This window comes from Solanum dulcamara, chromosome 9 (assembly GCF_947179165.1).
Source record: "Solanum dulcamara chromosome 9, daSolDulc1.2, whole genome shotgun sequence".
NCBI lineage: Eukaryota > Viridiplantae > Streptophyta > Magnoliopsida > Solanales > Solanaceae > Solanum > Solanum dulcamara.
This window is the reverse complement of record NC_077245.1, coordinates 7,740,987-7,757,499: the sequence shown is the minus strand read 5'-3', so window position 1 is coordinate 7,757,499 and position 16,513 is coordinate 7,740,987. Positions and strand designations below refer to the sequence as shown.

Genomic DNA, 16,513 nt, shown 5'->3' with positions numbered 1-16,513 from the left:
TAGTATACACAATTGAAAAAATCTTGAAAGCAAACCATAGTGAAAAGGTTATTGAAAATTTTGAAGAATGCAAGAAGATGATGATGAATTCAAGATCCACGAGAAGTTGAAGAAAAAAAAGAGGAGAGAGAGTTTTCTACCATGGTGCAACAGTTACTCGTTTGTTAGGCCTTGACAAGTCGACAAGAATTTGTATCAAGAAAACATGTGGTGTATGCACAATCGTAGGCCAAAATTATGGAATTCATGAGAAAATTAATTGGATTGAATCATTTTCTACTAGTTGTTGGAGTGCACATAGAAAAATTATGGAGCAATTTGGAGATGGAGTTTCAAAGAAAGCTATTATAGTTTCAAGAGTGATCATTGCAAAATACGAAGAAGATAACAAGGGAGAAGTAAATATTTTGAATCCAAGGGCTATATTGCCTTGCTTTGTTATTATATATAGCTTACCTTAATATAGACCAAAAGTATGACATATGAATTTCAAACCTACGTTGTTCAGACTCTTCAAAAATGTCAGATCATGCACTTCGAATCCGACATGGGTGTGGAGCGGAGAGGGAGAGAGCGCCCATTAAGTCTAGAGCACATCAACTCTCTATGTAAGATTTTTGGCTCAAATCTGGATTTAGTCTATCTAATGTTACTGCACACTAAGTGACAAACCAAAAAATCGATTGATTGTGAACTTCTTCCATAGTATTTTAACTTGAGATCATTGCAGTAACGCATACACTTGACCCAATACATCCTTTCTTCTTCTTATTCTTCTAGTAGTTTAACTTGAGATCATTGTACTAACTCATACACTCAACCCAATACATCCTTGAAGGATATTTGATGCAACTTTTAGATTAGTTACTAACTTATTGCAGTAACACAACAATGTAACTTAAGTTTTGACCATATATAGTTCAAGCTAAAAAGATGTTTTTATTCATAAAAAATCGATATGTACACAAGTTATGATTTGCATTTTCCACATCAAACTTCTTCTATAACATTCTAATTGTATTGTATCATCCTCTAGAATTTGCAAATCACATGACCACAAGGTCACACGTTCAAGCCATGGAAACAAATCTTTGCAGAACTGTGAGGTAACGTTGCACACAATAAATCCTTGTAGTTCAACCCTTCCCTGAAACCCATGCATAGCAAGAACTTTAATGCATTGGACCCTTTTAATATCCAGATCATATCCGTATCCATAAGTTGTAGTTCAAAATCAGTAGTAGAAGAACCAATAAATTTAATATGGAGACTCGAATGGAAGAACTTTGAGTTTGATTGTTCAACATTCTGTGTTGAAACACGAAAATGGGTGTGTACCTTTGCCAGAGCAGAATCACATCTGTATTTAGCATATAACCTCAGCAATATCTTCCATCAAAAATTTTATGCAAGAAAATAAGTCCTTCAATAATCGAGTACATTGTTTTATTCGACAAAAAATTTGCAGTAAGTTGCGCTAACAAGTATGATTCTAATTTTTAACTCAGCTATACCAAATATGTAATAATACAAAGTCAAATGCAAGAAGAGAAGCTTTCTCCAAGAAATCTCTAAGGTCCTTTCTTTTAACAGTAAAATCAATACGATAAATATCACTTTCTAAATAGAAGTTAAACTGTACAAGTCTAAATGACCCGAGGAATATCCCAATTGGAAAAATTCTCTACCTTTACAGGGTAGAGGTAAGGCTGTGTACACACCACCCTCCCCTGACCACACTGTTGGATGACATTGGGTATGTAGCTGTTGTTACATTTCTGTTGCAGTAACTGAGATACTCCTTGACCAGTGTCTCAATATAAAATATAAAACTGTTGCATCAATTCTTATCACTGAGAGAGAAAATACCTAACAAAGACGCGTTCAATTCTAATACAGTATAGAAATTTCAAAAACCAATTACCCCCTTAGATATCGCCTTTGTTCTCCCACTGTAAGCCCAATGTAGTCTTTCAAGAACGAAACCCAGGCCAAGTGATCTTCCAAGAAATAATACAGCTATTGGAATCATTCTTCATCTGTAAGATGATACTGCAAAAAGGATGTTTAGTTATAACCACAGCTTGTGGCAACATTTTTAGATATTTAGTCATCATGTAGTCATGTTTCTCGAAGTGAGTTTGTCTCCAAGCAATAAAACTTTCCAGCAATCCACTTGTAGCATCAATACAGAGAGCTTTTTTGGTACAACTGCAATTCAGATAAGCAATAAGATGAGAAAAAGCAGTGGAAAAAAAAGTATTAACAAGAACTGGTCTTCTGCATACTTTTCCCATCGCCTTCTCTCCTCTTGGCACAAATTGATAAGGGAAAGAGAAGCCATGTTGCTCGGACTCTTCAAAAATGTCGCTGAGTGCATGTCAGATCCAATACGAGCTGCAGCATTTTTGGAGAGTCCGAGCAACATAGAAGAGAAGTAGGTTTTCCAAATTACAAACAAGGTGCATCAAGTAGAAGTTTCAGGTTGCAATGACAGCATGAGTGACAACTCACAGCACAATGGAAAGTGGACGAACTAAGAATAGCTGAAATAAGGATAAGCTAGGAGAGTATTTACTAAATGAGCCTACACAGAGGTACAGTTCCCATAAGGAGGGTCGGAAAGGATGACTATTCCCCAAAGATTTCTTTCAAAACAATAGCAAAACGGCTTAGGTGCCAATTTCCTTTGGATTCAAAATTGAAATGCAACCTTTTAAAGCTAAGGATGTGAATGGCACAAGTAGAAATAAAAACTAACAAAACTTGAAAATAATTGCCTCAATTGGTAATTTAATTCATTGCTCATCAAGGTGAGTGGCCCAAGCAAAAATCACTCAACCAAGAATTCAAAAGAAAAAAAAAAGAGGAGAGAAGCAAACAAACATCATATTTGTTCTACTCCGGTATATCAAGGCTACTGAAAATAGACTGCAACGGACATATATTTGCTACATATATGCCATATTGTAACCAACAAAATCTAAGTTGAACAGGACAAACCTTGGAATTTGTTCTCTTCTGTGATTATTCCAAATGTTTCTACAGTCTCACGAATCATGATACCACGTACACCAATTAAGCCTTCTATTTTGCACTGAATAACTGCAAGAAACAAATGCCACAATGTTTCACAAACAAAGAGTAATATTATCTGTGTATGTGCCACACTGTGCAAGAGTTGAACAATGAAAATTTTCTCTATCAAGGCTCTATTATTCAGGCTTTAGATAAAGATAGTATGTGCCACACTGTGCAAGAGTTAAACAATGAAAATTTTCTCTATCAAGGTTCTATTAGTCAGGCTTTAGATAAAGATAACCCTTTATCGTAATTTAGCTCATCACAAAAAAATGCTTAGATCCTTGTAAAACATTAATGACAGGACAGAATCAGCGAGTAATAATATAGCATTTCCTCGTAATAGTTTTGAAAGCGAGTAATAATATAGCATTTCCTTGTAATAGTTTTGAAGGGTCTACCTAAAAGAGTTAAAGAGGAGGAGATGTGGTTTATACTTCACCTAGAATTAGTGCACCATGTAAGTCTGCATTAAGAAGAGATTGTGCTAACTGATTTTTCCTGCAAGACCGACACTGCAGGTGAGAGAGACATAAAAGTTGATTGTTTATAAGAATCACTAGAGAAAAGGCCTATTTTAAAAAATCTAAGCCATAAAAAAAGTGATGAAACAAAACGCCAACCCAATATTCATTAGGAGTTTTGTCACGTAGTCTTTCCACTTATCATGCATTGGCTTGAAGATGTCATAACTGCAGACCAAGCCATAAAAGAGTTGTCAGAACAAGAGATGATCCGGGCAATACCGGAAAGTGAGTACATAACTTTGCTGCTCAAATCAATACTCCACATCAAATTAAAAAGGAAAAAAGAACAGAAAAAGGGGGGAGGACACGAACCTATAAAATAACCAATCAAAATAAAAACAAGGAATAAGGTCAAGCGCACATCGGATGCATATAAAAGTGAAAGGAGATAATATCCATGAGGTATCATCAACTGTAAGTATCTAGGAATATTTGGTTCTATGTGACCCCACAGTATGCAAGCCCCAGAAAAAATATAAGCTTTCACTGCTGAACAAGGTGAAGAACCTAATAAGTAACCGTTCCTAAAATCCTAGGTGAACAACATAGCTAAAAAGTCAAATAAGTAGACATCTGAATTGATCATTTGGCAATTGAATTTTATGCAGCAGAACCACACGGTATTAGATATCCATTTTGGTCTTTGACTTTCTAGATAAGCAATATCTACTGTAAACAACATAAGGGCAGAGAAAAGGCAGCATATTCATCTTTTGTCCTCTCAAGGATAACTGTGCAGATAATTACCACATCAGATCAAATGATATGGAGGCCATGATAGATTTTTTTAGATCATTACACAGTATGCAATATTACTACTCCTTGTAAATACTCACAGCACTTTCTAGTTGCTGATCATTCAATAAAATACCTTCCACGATTAAAAAAATAAAAAATAACCACAGCAGCTAGAGGACAAAAGATATCACATGCCTCATGAGATTCAGTGTAGCAGTTAATCTCTTAATCAAGACCATCACATGAAAAGGTCATCTTAATGAGAATAATTCACACCAATTTCTTTTTAGACGAAAAAAATGCGTGAATTGTTCTTAGAAGATGACTTTTTCATGTGATGGCTCTTAATTATGAAATTTATAAAAAATCATTACCATATCAAAAGAAACAAATAATCACACCACAATTGAGTCTACAAACCAGCATGAGACTTTAACATTTAACCTCCGACATAGTTAGACTCATCTAGTCAAACAGAAGAAAAAACAAACCACAGTGAACTGTAGCAAAATCAAAAACCACATATAGTTCCTCACTGAGAACGACAGAAAATTTCAAAAGACAATCTAAAACTTTTTACTCAAAAAGTAGACTCAACTCACTCATGAGACTCTTGAGGCAAATCAAATGATCCAAACTTCTTATGTTGCTTTATGGACATATGTCTTTTAGATCTCTTTGACCGTCTCTGCAAAGCCCGACTACGAGCTCCAGTAGCAATGCTGCTTTTTTGCACAACATTATCAAGAAGAATCCAATTATCAACTTTCACATTTTTTGACCCCTGCATATATTTCTGCACTGAATCACCATGTTGGAGAAGATCGTGCAAAATATCGTTAGCAGTCATGTTTTTACCAGAAATCTGCAACAAACAAAGGGATGAGTAATGAAGAAGCTACTAATTAATAGTGCGCATACCTGAAGCATTATTCTAATCATGTGTATTCTTACCTCAGTGGTAATTTTCAAAAGATTATCGTCTACTGAATGGGATATCTGAAGGTATGCTGGATTATTCAGTTCAACATCTAGGTTGCAGGATGAAATTTAGCATCCTGTATTAGTCTCATGTATACCTTTCTATGGATAAAAATGCAAGAGAAGAATATAGAGGAAAGGTTGCACCTTGAGCAGATGCATGGGCAGAAAAAGATATATGGCCTACAAATAAACCAGGAATGTTTGGATGAGATAAATCAAGAAGCGTTCTTTTTTTATTTATTTTTGGAAAATGAAATCAAGAGGGATCACATTAAAATGTCTAACTTACATTCCTGGAAAACACCAACTGTTACACTGCTTTTGGATGCCAAGAGTTTACAGATAAATCAAAGAGAATATCAGAAAAAAATCCAACGTTTAGCAGTGAACTGAGGGTTCTTAAAACTTCTAGACGGACTACAAATTCACTCTAGAAATCACAATAACTCTAGAAATCCTTTGAAAAAGTCGTGGCCAAATCAAAAAATGGTTTGATGCATCAAATAGCAATAGTGCCAAATATTGGAACAGTGGAAAGTACTATTATTTCATCTGAATTACTCTTTGCTTTTGAATTAAAACCCTCGAAATAATTAAGGATGTGATTTTTTTTTCAATTTATGTTGTTGTTGATTAATTCTAAACTGCAATTGTGCATCAATATCAGCAGTTTAAACAAACAAAGAAAAGAAGATAAATAATAGATCAAAACAATGGAGGATATCATCAAAACGGAGAATTCAGGTCTCAAAGAGCAGAATCACAAATAATATAATTTCAAAAAAATAAAAATTGAAATATATTGATTGATTTAGCAGGATCTAAATTCACTGCACCTAGTAAAATCAACAAGGGCAAAACTACTCAGCTTTCCTGCACTAAATCTCTGCCTCCTTTTTTTTGCATAAAAATGCACAGTTGAAAACAAACAAACAAACATATCCATAATTATTTCAAGGGTTTTAATTCGAATAATTCAGATGAAAATTCTGGTTCCGCCACGTTAGTTGATTAATATATATTAAAAACAAGTGAAACAGAAAGGAAAAGCTAAAAGACAGAACCTTTTTTGGATGACGGAGCTGAGGAAGTTGCTATTGATTTGAGAGGCGAAAGTGAAGAATTGATACCATGGGGAGTGAGTTCAATGTTGTTTTCAGCTGAAGTTTTTGTTATAGTAACATTGATTTTCTTGTTCTTGTGCTGTTGATGATGAATTTCAGCTTTTGCTTGAGCGAATCTTCGCTCTAATGCCTCCATTGTTCGTTTCTTTTGTTGTTCAGCCATTGTTTCGTTCGCCATTGTTGTGCTCCCCTCTCTCCTTCGAACTTTATATTTGGTTATACTAATAATAATAACAACAAATGAAAATTAAGTAAATTGTGTTAAATTGATCTATGAGAATGTTTGGGTCAATTCACTAAAATGAGAGTTAGCATGAAACACTTATAACCAAGCATTTAAGTTTGGCTTTTCTCTTCCATATCTTGACTCAATATTTTCTATTACAAATTTTGTTACGCTATATATACCCTTTATGGATCTCTTTATGTTGATCTGTTTAGGAAGGAGATTCTTTCTCTAAATATATGTTTTATTTTATTTTCTAGAAGGTCTTTTTCTTTGATCATTCACTCAAAAGAGAAGGTATAGATATTCTAGATTGTGGCAGTTGCAGATTCATACTTTTCAGTAACATTATTACAGGAAGTTATGAACATACATAATCTTGTTACCTGATTGAATTTTACTATGTCTGGAATAAAAATTATTCATGTTTAGGTATACTGCTTGAATAGGGAAGATTTTTCCATGACAGATAAAACTATCTACGTATTAAATAAAAAATCCATGCTTATGGGAAAGAGAAATTTAAGACTTGGTGGACAGAATTATCGAATACCTGTTGCTGGTGGGAGGTGGCAGGTATCCCGTGGAATCAGTCGAGGTACTCAAAAGCTGGCCCGACACCATGATCATCAAAAAAAATAAAAAATGTAAGGCATATCCATATTTTTCTTCAAAAGAAATAAAGTAAATATTATAACTAATACATGGCTCATTACACAAATTTTATTTATTTACATGGACTAGAAATATTATTTAGTACACACAAATATAAAGGAAATTATTTAAATATTACTAAGCTTATCAATATTCATATTGTCTTCTGCTATATTATGGTGATCTACAAAGTAGTCAATTGTTGCTACTTCTTCAAATCATGCTGAAATAATAGCAATTCATGAAGCAAGTAGAGAATGTGTGTGGTTGAGATCGATGATACAATTCATCAAAGAAAGATGTGGCTTGGAAAATGATGTCAAAGTACCCACAATTATATTCGAAGACAATGCCGCATGCATAACTCAATTGAAAGGTGGCTTCATAAAAGGGGACAAAACGAAACATATTTCACCAAAATTATTCTTCACACATGATCTACAGAAGAATGGTGATATTGATGTACAACAAGTTCGTTCAAGTGATAATCTTGCAGATTTATTCACAAAGGCATTACCAACATCAACTTTTGAAAAGCTAAGATATAAAATTGAAATGCGTCGTGTCCAAAATATCAAATGAAGTTTTCATCCCGGGGGGGGTAAAATACGCATTGCACTCTTTTTTCCTTAACCAAGGTTTTGTCCCACTGGATTTTCCTAGTAAGGTTTTTAATGAGGCAGCACTCAAGGCGTATCACCAGATGTTTGTACTCTTTTTCCTTCACTAGATTTTTTTCCACTGAATTTTTCCTACTAAGGTCTTAACGAGACAGAACATCTATGAGTGTTCAGGATATTTGTTCTTTCACTAGAATTTTTTCTTTTGTTTATGAACATCCAAGAGGGAGTGTTGCAGTGTAGTGGACATTCATGCGTTTTGCTATAATTCTAAACAAGACAGAATTATATTCAGTTATATTTTTGAAATCCATTAATCTTAGATTTAGCCAATCATGACGTGCTTGTGGAAGAATGACAAACTTCAGATGGTCATATCTTTCTTTAAAATTTTTCCACAGTTTAAGGGGTCTTAATGTGAGATAGTGTAATTTTAGCCCCTCGTCAAGATGGTGGCAGAGAAATATCATGGCTTTGGCATGATCTTGACTAGATGTCGTATTGTCATCTTTGATGGTGTCTGTCATACCCATCGATTCTAGATGTATTTCGGCATCTAGTGTCCATGATGAGTAGCCTTTTTCAGAAATATCAAGAGCAACAAATTCAAGTTTTGAGATATTAGACATTTTAAAAATATAAAATTCTTGCCCTTTTTGTTACCTTCTAAAAATATAACTCAAAACAATGAAGGCTCATGCTGATAACGTGTTATAAAATAAACTAACTTAGCAAATTAATAAGAAGAAGAGATTAAGAGAAAAGGAGAGAATTTTCAGTATATTATTTTCTTCTGCCCACCTCATTCTCTGATTTCCAAGGCTATTTATAGCCAAGTAAATCAGAGAAAACGCGTGAAGGAAATGGCAACATGTAGCAACTTGCCATATTGGTGGGTCCCACTAATTAGTGGACATCCATTACACTTTGCAACAAATGGTTCATATTTGATTTTTTTACAAAAAGTGTAGCTAATTGATAGCTAAATTTTTTCACTTTGTGAAAAGGCTCAAAGCACGATCTCTCTCCTACGTCGTCTCCATCGTCGACCAGCTGTCTCTGCCGTCTGCTGTCTCTCTCAGTATTCGACCGTCCACACAAGTGTTTATGTCATTGCATATTTATATTAAATTTGAATCAGTTCTCAAGCTATTTGATTTTTGAAAGTGAAAAGGCTAAGTGTGTTTAATCGATTTCAACCTGTGTTATTTGCTAAGTTTCTTCAATTTCTGATCAAAAGTTGAATTCCTTTGATATCCTAACAAAGATTATAGGTTGACTACAAATTTTAGGTTGAAATTAGTTTTATTGCTTTGGTATTAATTGCACCAAACCAAATATTGGCTTGGATAGTTCTAGGAGCGTATTTATTAATTCCCCTATTATGAAAGACTCTCTTCAAAACCTCCAGGCTGGGATCTTATTAAAGACTATATGATTGATAAAAAATGAAAAAGAGCAAATACAAAAAAATAAAACTGAAGAGCAGGTTTTTAGCAAGCACGTAAATAACTTCAGAGAGAGAAAATTCCAGCTCAGATGGAAAAAAGGCAATTGATCCATTCAACAGCAATTCTCATGCCTATGGAATACACAGTAAACTTTATAGACTCCAATGCATAGAGAAGGGACTTATATACCAAATAATATATCTCTGGCAGAATAGCAGTTAACTCTGGTTCAACTAAAACACATGATACCGAATGGTATTATATCCATCGAACAACAACTCTTTTCTACTACAGAGATATATCTTAGGAACTATAGGGACCCCATTGGTCTAAATAATTCCATGCAAGTGTACCCTTTCTTTAACTAATGCAAGTGAACCATTATCCCAGATAATTTATGGAAAATAAACAGAACCAAAAGAGAACATTATGTATTTAAAGGGTTGAACTGATCCAAACAGGTATCAGGTGTTACAAATTTTTATAAGCACCACATAAGGTGTGTAACAATGGTATGGCAGAGAAACGCAGAAACACTGGTTAGACTGCAGAGGCAAGGACTTTGTTTATGATATAGTCTCTAGGGGTGGCAATTGGGCAGGTCGGGTGAAGTTTGGGCGGGTCATATGGGTTAAGACAACAATTGGGTCAAGACCCAACCCAACCCAAATTAGTTTGGGTCAAAACGGGTTAGGTAATAGGTTATATAACGAGTTAAGACCCAAACCCAACTCAATTTTTACTAAGCTTAATTGTTTTATTTGTTCTTTTAAACTATTTTAGTACCTAATAAAATTGTTATTTTTCTTTATTATGGCTTATATATAACAAATCAAATTGGGAAAAAAAGTTTTTTAAAAATATTTTAACAAGATTTCTCATAACTCAATTCTGATTACATATCAACCCAATTTTTAATGGGTTGAAATGGGTTGGCTAATAAATGGGCGGGTCAATAACCAACCCAAACATAAACGGGTTGGGTTGGGTTTGATTTTGCAACCCCTAATAGTCCCCAAGATTGTCATTTCTTTACTTCCCTAAACTCTGTTCAGATGATATAGAGAACGTCACTCAAAACCCAGTTTACATGAAATTAGCAGAAGACTACATGAATCTATGTGGGAGGTGTCGTTAACCCTAGAACTAATAAACAGAGTAAAATATTTACATGATTTCTGACTAAAACAAAAAATCTGACACCTCGCTCAGCAACCGTTTTGGAGATAAAAATTAAAGGAAACTCCTAGTGGATATTCACTCACAAAGACCAGCTAAATCGGCATTAGATTACGACTCACTACGTGAACCAACATACTAAGAGCAACAAAAATAAGTGAAGTTAAACAATAAGTTGAACCTTTTTTACTAACTCACTGACAAGATAGTGGAAGACGAGCAAAAAGGTCCTACAGCGATTGCTAAAGCTCTTAAACATTTCTTTAACGGCTTCAAATTGCATTTGGACATACAAATTAAGTAATTTATAAGTTCACATATTTGAGCATCACAAAGCTAATCGACTCAAAGCCTAGATAAAGGTAGTGTAGTGAGTACACGGCTAACATAAAGATTGTGTAACTAAGGACTTAAATTGTGCAAAATTAAATAGAAAGGAAAGGATACATATAGGAAAAGCCCAACTAAATTGTTGATTGAACTGTATTTTGTTGATTGATGGAATTTTGGGTCGAAGCTTTAGTTGCTCATCTGGTTTTTATGTAATAGTACCTCAAAGACCTATTGTTTGTCAATAGCAGTGGCATCCAAATCAGCTTGCGTGCATTTAACCTAGTACCCGCCACCTCCCACCAACACAAATACCGAAAAACTGTCTCCACCAACACTCAGGTAGATGGGAAGAAATCCCCTACTCTCTTTGTCTCAATATATGCAGAATCTTTCAAATTTCGAGTCAAAACAAATTTTTCTTTGGCCGTGATCTTTTTATATGCCTTAAAAATATTTTGAATTGTTTATTATGAATTATCGTACTTTTTATGTAGTTTCCAAATATATAAATTTTATTTACAAAAAATTAATGATTTTGGGTTCTGAATTCACGGACCAAAATTAAGAGAGTTGACTCTACATATTCGAACTGTCACGTAAATGGGATAGAGGGGCTAAAGAAAGATCATATGTGTCATAACTTTGAAATCATCCATTACTCATAAATTTGATATTGATTGAATCTTGTCCTTTTTAAAAGAAATTAAAATCCCAGAAATTTGTCACTCTACCAACTAGTTTGCAGCTTTTTTCTGCTTCTATGTCTTATTCTTAAAGTGTATATTAGAACTTTTAGGAGAAAATTAGTTGCAATTTGGACTTTACCTTCTAAAAAGAATGAATTGCAATTCTAATGAACAAAACTTGTTCTTGGAGACTTTCTCCTCATTGTATCCACTATATGTACTACTTGCTCTCTCTATAGCATTTGGTCATTTCTAATCTGGTATAATATAATTTTTGTATAATCGCACATCCATGTCAACATTTGCATGTTACCACAGTATTATCTCCTCCCCACCTCCCCATACAAAAAAAATAATATTCTAGAACGCTCATCATCGGGATATGATAAGTGTTACAAGTATTGCAGGAAAATACACCTCAAAGATTAAAACATAACATCAAACTCACCTAAGAGCCTGTTTGGATTTGATTAAAAGTTGGTCAAATAAAGAAAGTGTTTGGCAAATAAAAAAAGTGTTTAAAATAAGTTAAAATTTACAAAAAGAAGTCAAAAATCAAAAGTTGATGCCCCCTACTTTTTTCTTTTTTGGCTTAAAAGTCATTTTTAGGCCAATCCAAACGGGCTCTAAGTCCTATCAATTAAGTGAAAACCTCATAATATTAGAAGGCTCATCTATAAAAGACAACCAAAATATTATTGAACATATTAAAGCTCACAAAGAGTTGAAGTCATCAACTAATGATAATCAATAGCTTTAAAAAGCACGATAAATAAAATTTTGGCACAACCATCTATCCAGTTAAACACAAGTATACTAACAATAAAAGATTTGCAATAAGCATTTGCGCCATTTCAACACTTAGGATTAGGGTTGTACAGGGCAAACCGATAAACCGCACCAAACCGACAAACCGAACAAACCGGAAAAAAAAAAACCCGACTAGTGGTTTGGTTTGACTTGATTTGGTGTTTGGAAAAAAAGCCCGACCATTATAGGGTTGGTTTGGTTTTAACTAAAAAAAAGTCAACCGAACCCAAACCGACCTGATTATAGATATACTACTTTTAAATTATGTAATGTATAAAAATATTTATTAAAATATAATTTATAAATATTTTTTAAAAATTTTCATAATTTATGTTTTCTTTCTTGCATTTAGATTTGGACTTGAGAATCCTACGTAAATAATATACAAAAAAGTCTATCTTATAAAGTTATATTACAACAACGACAACAAACCCAGTATAATCCCACAATGTGGGATTTGAGGAGAATAGAGTGTACGCAGACTTAACCCCCACCTTAAAAGATAAGGCGGTTGTTTCCGAAAGACCCTCGGCTTCAAGAGAGGAAACCAAGATAAAAGGTTTGGTTTATAGATTATAAAGTTAAAACTTCAAACAGTGTTCTGCCTCCATCTTATATGTTGATATTTTGTACTAGAACTCTTTTTAAGAAGCACTGCTCTGTGCTTTTTATTAGATACTATGAAAAACTCGAGAAACCCAAAAAAACCTGAAAAACACGAAAAAACCCGAAAAAACCAAGAAAAATTGATATTGAAAAACCTGACTTTTATTGATTCGATTTGGTTTATAAATTTAATAACACGACACAAATGGTTTGGTTTGATTTGTAAAAAATCCAAACCAAACCAGTCCATGTACACCCCTACTTAGGATATCGTTTAAGCACTTATTGTCAGGTGTGACACAATGATATGTGTCTTTAAGTGTATATAGATGCATCCCATTTTAGCAAATAAATACTGCTATTTCAACCTAAAAAAGCAATAACTGATTAAAAAAAACTAAGACTACATGGATAACCCATTGTCCATTTTGGATACCTTAGTTACTCAATTTTCTACTACTCTTCTAATAATGGTTACATCAACCAGAGCTCGTTGCAGAATCCCCCACTTCTCTAGTGCCCTTGGTATACTTCCCCACACTTTCGAAACGTTACCTGATAAATAGACTTGGGTCTCACTTATTTGCACTTAATGGATGTCTTAATCATAATTATTCAGAGATCAGTCATTAAGTTTGTTTTTACCGGTCTGAATCTAAGTCATTCAAAACTTAATCATTAAGTGCAGTTGTATTTTATAAATTTACAACTACTTCATGCGTCTAAATGATTAAGATCTACAACAAAGACCTAACCATTAAAATGTGAATTTAAGGCTTTCCACAAAGATAACATGCAGTTCATCACTACTTCATCCATTTTCACTGCTAACCGCCATTGCCCATAATTATCAACAATCACCACTTACAACCACCATCATCAGCCACAACCACCGACAATCACATAAGTTAATTGTCACCACCATTAGCCATTATTTACAATCATCACCACATAATCTCCACAATCAGCCACAACTATATATCGCCAATCACCACCGTCGTCTTTTACCATCACCACTAGCTATCAATATTGTCTACAACAATTATTAGTTGTCACCACCGACTACCACGATCAACAACCATATTAATCACTACTGTCAACCAATGTCACCACTAGCTAGTAGCTACTACCCAGAACCACCACAATAAAAGACTACCGTCGCTAGCCATCATCGCTTTCAACAATCAAATATTTTTAAAAATAATAATGTTGTCGCATTAGATTAAGTTTTTAGAATTTATATTTATTAATTTAAATAAAGACTAGTTTTGTGCATTCAATTGTTGAGAAAACAAACCATCTTAATTATATCGTATTCAGATCTTAATACAACATCTTAACATCCAGAAATGCATTCAAATTCAGACAACTTAATATTAATGAAAATAAATGGGGCCTTAAAGAACTGTCTCTCAACTCTTAAGAATTAAGATATATCCCCTTCATCGAAAGAGAATCAAGATATATCTCTCCTACAGAGTTGGGAAATGGAAATATCATAAAGTTAGGAGGTATATTCTTTAGAACGCATCTAACATTAAAGCAGGCAAGTAGAAAAACTTTGATTTTGGAAAGAGACTCCTTCAAAGACAGTTTCCTACCATTTTTAGAATAGTAAATTATCATAATGTCATTGGGCAAAATTATTGGTCTACTAAGGATGAAGCATTCCCCTTAGATGGGGATGCAACGATTAGGAAACGGAGGAAATGAACCGCTTTCTACATATGATAGATAGCTTCCAAGGACAGCAATTAGTAGCAGATAAGATAGTATGGAAAGAACAAAAAGATGGCCTTCTCTGATTAAAGTCTAATTACAAAGTATTGTCACAAAGTAAACTACAAGAACAAGTATAGCCATGGAAATTGATATAGAGAAAGTCAGGTTGGCTAAGTGGCAAGAGAGGCTTGCTTGACCCGAAAAAAGGAATCAAGAGATATCTCGAGAATTAAAAACAGCCAGTGTATCTAAAGTAGAACACAATTACATAACCATTAATTTTAAATCCAGAAGTCAAATTAAAATACCTTAGTAGTCAATTCGTTTGTTCCCACTTGAACCACACTTGCAGCCGACTGTGCTGCTGTTGCAGCTATCATAGATAACCTACCAAGTCCCTACACAAACCACATCGCAACTCTATCAGCTATAAGTAAGTATACATAATACAGCGCAGCAGAACAGGTACAATCAGTTCACTCTTATATATATTATATTATAATAATAATAATAATAATAATAATAATAATAATTCCTACGTCCCAATATATACAGCATTCTTTTCCATATATCTCAAAATGTTTGACAAATTTTACACAACTTTGGAATTCAAATTCATTAACTACTCACATTTTTAACTTTGATCAGATGTTTATAACCCAGATTACTTTTCAACTATCACTAATATAATATATAAGTTCACATATAACTTCTGTCCAATCAAATCACATAATGTAAAATGTAAGGGGAGGCGAACAACCTGAGTAACAGCAGAAAAAGCACTCCCTTGCTGATTCATGTTATTCCTGGGCATTGGGGCATGACTTGATCCAAAACCCACATACTTCCCTCCTTGAGAGGGCGGAAGCCCATCAGGCCGGGACTCATTCTCTGCCATCTTCCTTGCAAAAAAGTTATCTTTGTTTGCCGCTGACGCCTCATACTGCTCCTTCGTGATATCAGCAGTCGACCTCGACCTAGCTGGTGCACCACCACTACTACCACCACTCCTAAAATCCCCGAGCGTCTGATTTCTCTGAATATCTTTAGTATTGCTACCACTAAACCCTCCATCGTCATTATTATCCCAACTACCCCATCCACCATGCCTACTGCTGCCGCCGCCGCTTGCGCCGCAGCTCAATGGCGGTCTACTACTATTATTACATGCTGATCCCCTCAGGACTTCCTTAACAACTGGTGGATCCCTCCAGGGTTTTCCCTCAGCTAAGGATTGGATCCTGTCACGATAAACAGTAGCAGCTTTTGTATTGTATTTGGTAACAATATCGGTTTCCTTCGGAATACCATATTGTAACACGAACTTGTTGAAATTCTCGTTACCACCGAGCTCCATTTTCCGGATCTGGATCTCGGACCATGAGTCCATAGTAACAGATCGGACAAACGAGATATGTACACCGAGCCCCCGATGCCTACCGGAGCATTCCAAGCACATGAAAACGCCATAAGAAACTGAAGCCCATTGAGGATTCTTCTGAGAACAATCGACGCAGATCTTGTTGCCGGGTTGGGCTTGGAGATGTCGGAGCCTCCGTGATGCCGCCATTCGGAAGTAACTCTCAATCGGATCTGTGAAGAGATCGGAGAATCGAAATTGAGATAAAAAAGATGAGAATTGATCGGCCGGAGAAATTCGGTGTTAAAAGGAATGAGAAGAATGGCCGACACCCGAAAAGGGGTGAGTTGGATATAGGCTAGATTACAAGTAGACCTTTTTTTTTTTTTAGTTGTTTAGTTTATAAATAATT

The 16,513-nt window shown here is 34.6% G+C and overlaps 1 protein-coding gene across 2 annotated transcripts; it reads right to left on the bottom strand.

Annotated features, from left to right (window-relative positions):
- Positions 1 to 1,472: 1,472 nt before the first annotated feature.
- On the bottom strand, positions 1,473 to 16,465 carry LOC129902208 (ADP-ribosylation factor GTPase-activating protein AGD7-like). Of its 2 annotated transcripts, XM_055977306.1 has the most exons (11): positions 15,502 to 16,465; positions 15,050 to 15,139; positions 7,234 to 7,289; positions 6,395 to 6,675; positions 5,475 to 5,510; positions 5,301 to 5,377; positions 4,949 to 5,211; positions 3,705 to 3,773; positions 3,524 to 3,582; positions 3,004 to 3,105; positions 1,473 to 2,211 (listed from the first exon to the last, which is right to left on the bottom strand). In XM_055977306.1, exons 1-11 carry the CDS (start codon positions 16,309 to 16,311, stop codon positions 2,114 to 2,116), a joined length of 1,941 nt encoding a protein of 646 aa, XP_055833281.1. In that variant the 5' UTR covers positions 16,312 to 16,465; the 3' UTR covers positions 1,473 to 2,113. The 2 variants fall into 2 exon arrangements, with proteins under 2 accessions (XP_055833281.1, XP_055833282.1); XM_055977307.1 differs by lacking the exon at positions 1,473 to 2,211 and having other exon boundaries at positions 3,483 to 3,582.
- Between the last annotated feature and the right edge of the window lie 48 nt (positions 16,466 to 16,513).

What these genes read in the sequence shown, in the direction of transcription:
- LOC129902208 (XM_055977306.1), bottom strand. Translation starts at nt 16,311, where the DNA reads ATGGCGGCATCACGGAGGCTCCGACATCTCCAAGCCCAACCCGGCAAC. An exon ending in AGCTCCGTCATCCAAAAAAG is followed by an intron (nt 5,511 to 6,394) that starts GTTCTGTCTTTT and finishes GTTTATTTGTAG; the next exon opens with GCCATATATCTTTTTCTGCC. An exon ending in AAACTCCTAATGAATATTGG is followed by an intron (nt 3,583 to 3,704) that starts GTTGGCGTTTTG and finishes TCGGTCTTGCAG; the next exon opens with GAAAAATCAGTTAGCACAAT.